This window comes from Ananas comosus, unplaced genomic scaffold (assembly GCF_001540865.1).
Source record: "Ananas comosus cultivar F153 unplaced genomic scaffold, ASM154086v1, whole genome shotgun sequence".
NCBI lineage: Eukaryota > Viridiplantae > Streptophyta > Magnoliopsida > Poales > Bromeliaceae > Ananas > Ananas comosus.
The window spans coordinates 1256-6423 of record NW_017892232.1 but is presented as its reverse complement, the minus strand read 5'-3'; the positions used below and the strand labels follow the sequence as shown (position 1 = coordinate 6423).

The 5168-nt window shown below is 37.8% G+C and overlaps 1 protein-coding gene across 2 annotated transcripts; it reads right to left on the bottom strand.

Moving 5' to 3' along the window:
* Positions 1–1603: 1603 nt before the first annotated feature.
* On the bottom strand, positions 1604–4290 carry LOC109705346 (protein MALE DISCOVERER 2-like). 2 transcript variants are annotated; one of them, XM_020226080.1, is made up of 4 exons: positions 3472–4290; positions 2617–2807; positions 2403–2535; positions 1604–2205 (listed from the first exon to the last, which is right to left on the bottom strand). In XM_020226080.1, exons 1-4 carry the CDS (start codon positions 4061–4063, stop codon positions 1619–1621), a joined length of 1503 nt encoding a protein of 500 aa, XP_020081669.1. In that variant the 5' UTR covers positions 4064–4290; the 3' UTR covers positions 1604–1618. The 2 variants fall into 2 exon arrangements, with proteins under 2 accessions (XP_020081669.1, XP_020081671.1); XM_020226082.1 differs by having other exon boundaries at positions 2617–2771; positions 2874–3568.
* Positions 4291–5168: the final 878 nt, after the last annotated feature.

Genomic DNA, 5168 nt, shown 5'->3' with positions numbered 1-5168 from the left:
TGTTACAAAGTGAAGATTTTTAAGCGCATATATGAAAAGTTTGGATTTGCATGTGTATATACTTGAGACTTAGTAGATGATTACTAAGGAGTATACATGTAATTATCTTGTTAATATGTACGAAAGCCTAGTAAGATTTTTGTTTTTTGGTGGTAATGTTTTGCAGGGATGAGGGAGTGACTAGAGCTGCAGTTGCAGTGATGGGGGATCTCGCAGACGCGCTTGGTCCAACCACGAAAGCCCTATTTAAAGAATCTCATTTCTACTCCGATTTCTTGGAGGAATCTTTTCAGTCTGATGACGACCAGTTGAGGGAGACTGCAACTTGGGCGCAGGGAATGATCAGACGAGTTTTTCTTTCATGAGGTGAAGCATTCCGTTTTGTACACTTAATTGCTGCTTGTTGTCAGGTTGTTTCAAGTTTTATAGTTTTCTAAAATTGAAAAAAGCAGTCGAAAGGTCCCTACCGTTCAGTGTATCATAGGATGCCGTGCTTTTAAATCAAATCCCTTCCTACTTTCTCTAGTTGGTCTATAGAATGGCAGTGGTTTGCCATTCTTACGGAACAGAAAAAATAGATGTGGCATGTGGGAATTCATGAATTATTACGTCTAATGCACCGGCTTGCACGTGGCTTGTAACCACTTATCGTGGAATGCATTAGTTGATAAATTACTATTGATGCTTCATCCTTGAGATGTCCGACAAAGTAGAGAAAGTTGGGCATGTTTTGGACAAGGCTTATGTATTAGAGTCAATTGTTGATTGATAAACTGTTTGATCAATGTTCTTATTCTTTTTTCGAAGCAGTGTTGTTGTTTTTCATCTTCATTTGCTCGTTCTTTTACTCTTATATAGTTTTAAGTTGTTTGTTTTCTAGCTTGCTTATTTTATTTGAATAGAAGGCACTAGGATTCTTCGGAGAGATGAGACTATGATTTCGGTTGGAGCTTGCATGACAAATTTGACCTAAAATAGGATGAGATTAAGCAGTTACATTGAATTATCACCATGTTCTTAAACTTTTTGACGTAAAAGCTCTTAAAAACCTGCACCCGGAGTGCCTTCAATTTCTAAGCAGGTTTTTCTTTTTGCTTTTTTGTGTAAATACTTTTTATTAGATGCTGTCCATGCAAAGTTTGGATTCCAATCAGCAATACACAAAACTCTCTCTCACTGTGCATGTGTAGATCATGTTTGCAGTTACCAAGCTTAAATTTGTATCGGAATTTTAAATTTACAGCAGAGCTTAATTCATATTTTCTTTCCCAATATGAAAATTCCTTTTTTGACCCAAAAAAAGGGGACAGTACAGATATTGGTATACAGAGTTAAAAATTATACAATGCACTATTTAAATTCGTATTTTTCCCTTATATTCGTTCTTCAAGCAATCATCGTGTTCCACTTACATTCTTCACAAAAACAGGCAAACCATAACTCCTTTGCGCGTCAGCCATCAAACACCCCTTATTCCTGTACATGACATACGATCATATGCAGAAGAAACAAAAACATAAACAGAAATGTCTGAAAAACTTTTATGTATAGCGCATTCGATATGTCTGAAAAACTTTTATGGACAAACCAACACCCAAACAGAAATGTCTATTCACGTTCAGTTCATCTCCGAAGATATAATCTCGAGCTCAGCCCACCACAATGGGGACACTTTCGGAGTCGCTCCATCTGGTGACATCTCCGTAATTTCCCTCAATTTGCTCGCAACCTCTCCCATTGTGGGTTTCTTCTTCAATTTGGAATCAATACAGGATCTGATTACCTCACATAATGCATCTACACTTTCTTCATTAAATGATTCAAGGGTTGGATCGATCAATTCTTTCATGGGACTCTCCTGATTCAAGTAGGGCGAAGCCCAGTTCACAAGCAAGCCACTTCCATCCGATACTGGAAACCGGCCCGATAATATTTCCAAGAGGATTATGCCATACTTGAACACAACACTTTCTGGGTCTGACGATAATGAGTCATCAGAATCGGTAGCCTTTCTTTCTTGTTCTTCATTCCAAAAATCAAGATCCGAGACCTTGGCGGCAAAATCGTCTGTTAGATAAATGGTTGATGTGTCGAGGTTTTTGAGAATGAAAGGGGGGCTTAGCTGGTTCATGTGCTCTAAACAGTAGGCTATTCCCATGGCTATTCTAAGGCGTGTTGGCCAATCTAATGATTCGGTTTCTTTAACTGCAACAAGCAACAAATATCATGGGTCACTTAGTCACACAATTTTAGCTCTACATTATATAGCGTAAAATTCTACATGGCTTAGAGAAATGACTATGAATGTAGAAAGTATAGTCATGTGTAATCGTATTGAATGAATGACTTTTTTCGTTTTTTTATTCCCTGGAAAGAAGATATAGATTTCCATGTCCACTTACTGTGGAGATGCTCGAAAAGTGTCCCATTAGGAGCATACTCGAACACCATCATCCTGGTAAACGGCTCTTCCTCCTCGCAATACCCAATCAGGTTGACAAAATTCTTGTGGTTAACTCTAGACAAACTTGTGACCTGAAACCACAACAGAATTCTGAAAGGTTGAACTTTACATACACATAGTTGCTATGATGCAGAAAAAGTATCGTTTAAAACCTTCTTTCTAAACTGGGATTCGCATTGTTTGGACCAATCTTTTGCGGATTTTATCCTGCTAGCTATAACTGCTATCTCAACTCCACTTGACAATGTTCCCTTGTACAGCACACCATCAGATAATGAACCAATAATATTGCTGAAGTCTTCGCAAGCTGATTCCAGTTCTGACCTTTTAAGTGCAGGCACACCTTCAATATTTATTTATCATTTCATGAAGTTAGATAAGGAAATATGAAAGCTAGTTACAGCCTTACTCATTCAAGTTTTACTCGAATACAAAGTGAATCCCTATAGCTTAGAATCTTGCTCTTATAGGCCTCCTTTCTTCAACAAATGTACCAATTAAGTCCACCCTTATCTGACTGTCTGCCGTCTGGGAACTAAACCAAAGAAGCCAACTCAAATAGGCGCAATATTTACGAGAACCTAAATTATAATTTAATATCTAGAATTTTGAATTTATACCACAGTAGTCTTTACAATTAGATGCCATACCTAGACAGGATGGATGTGAAGCATGATGACCAATATGGTATAAATGCAGAGCTTTAGGTACCATACCTGTAATTTAGATTTTCTCCATTTTCTAATCTTATCTGCTATCTATGAGACAGCTGAGTGGGCACCTGCGATTCGATTCCCAAATGGCTAGTAATGAGCGGACTTCATTGGTAGGCTTAATAAACTGCATGCCCATGACAGCGAGACAGATTAAATTGGTATTTGACCCAAGCTTCGAGTATCAAAAACATGATTTACCCAAAACTCAAGCATATTAGGAGCGAGAGAGAGAGAGAGAGAGAGAGAGAGAGAGAGAGAGAGAGAGAGTAATGCATGATCTTAATTGAAAACCTGTCACAAATGCTTTCTGCAGTTGCCCACTTAGACCGGTAGCCCAAGGGCTAACAGTTACTACATTGCTGGCTCGGCAACATAGAAGAAATGGTGCCAATATAGCGAGAAGTAAAACCCCTGCTGCTACTGAGGCATAGATAGGCCAAATAGTTGCATGTTTTACGTTAGAAGCGGCAATAGGAGGCGGATTTAGGTTAAATGAAGGTGGAAAGGATATTTGTGCAGAAGGCTTTGCTGATGATGGGAATCCTAGGGGTCGAGATGTAGGTAAGAAGGGTGGAGTTGAGGGGGAATGGATTAGAGATGAGATTGGTGCTGGTGATGGAGGAATAAGGATATTCTCCTTATTATGGCCTTTTCGGTGTTGCTTTCCCATGAATGCTGGGGCTGGTGCTGGTGATGCGAGCACTTTCACCTGACGCTCTACGTCATTACGTTGTCCGCCTTCATATGCACGGCCAAGCTGAAGAAATCTCCGTATATTTGGAATTCGAGTATTCCTAGCATGGAAAAGTATGTAAAGGCTTAAGTTATTCTCTGCTTGTTCCAGTGACACCTTTAACTCATGCAGGTAAAATGTTTGATTCATTAAAGAGATACCAATTGCCAAATGAAGACTACAACGAATGTAATTTCAAGATCGAGGAATGTGACGTGAGAGGAAAATTGGTCGTTCTCTGCTCAGCAGAAACAGAGAACTTTGATAGACAAGTTCTGAAGAAACAGTTCACACAACCTCCAAAACCACGAGATCATATTAGTGTGACAGATTTGAAATCACGAAGTAAATGACTTCCATTTACTACCGGAGCCAAATTGAGATGCATACAAGGAATGATAAAAGAAAATTACTTAGGCTTCCATGCAAGAATATGTGAAAAAATGTGAAACGACCATTTTACTCCACAAGCTTAAACTATGAGAGATATTTATATTCAGGACTCTTCTTAGAGAAAATTAAATAAAGCTCGAAGCTTGACAGGACACCAACTTAGAACTTTCTACTATAATATTACGCTATATAATGTAAAACAACTGTTATTTCTCCAATAATTAAAGCTATCAAAGAACGATGCTTTTAATATTTGCATTCAACAGAATAAAGGAGGAATTCTTATTTCACACACGGGGAATAAATCCATAAAAACAAGTTAATCACTGATACACATATGTTCATCTAATTGATGCAGGACTAATATTATGTGTAAGTGTTCAAATAATTAAGCTAATTATTGCAGTGTCATCTATGTTACGTGTACATTACCTAAATTCCTTTCATGTTCTGTTGATTACTAAATGTTTAATGTATTAAATCATATAAAAAAACAATAAATATTTATTAAGAGGCACGTGCAAGAATATAAGCAGATATAAAATTAACATTTCATGGGAAAAAAAAAAAAAAAAAAAACATTATAATCACAAATCGAGTGAGCTCAAGTGCCTCCTCCACCTCAGCTTGCGACAAACTCCGCTCGAATCCATCCCGTCTTTCTAGATCTGAATCCATTCTACATTCAAAAAGATTCAAGTACAAATCCTTTTCAAACACAAATCACCCGAATCCAACCTAAATAACAGTAAGACATTAAATTACCATACCTTTCTATCGTCAGTAGCGCACAGCCAACCCAGAACAGTGTTAGTATAGTTTTAACACCTTACCATAGCTTTTCATCTAAACCCTCACAACA

Bases quoted from the DNA above. Each gene is read 5' to 3' on its own strand.
- LOC109705346 (XM_020226080.1), bottom strand. From the start codon at position 4,063: ATGAATCAAACATTTTACCTGCATGAGTTAAAGGTGTCACTGGAACAA. The intron at 2,536-2,616 runs GTTTTAAACGAT...TTGTGGTTTCAG, and splicing joins AATCCCAGTTTAGAAAGAAG to GTCACAAGTTTGTCTAGAGT. The intron at 2,206-2,402 runs GTAAGTGGACAT...TGCTTGTTGCAG, and splicing joins ACTTTTCGAGCATCTCCACA to TTAAAGAAACCGAATCATTA.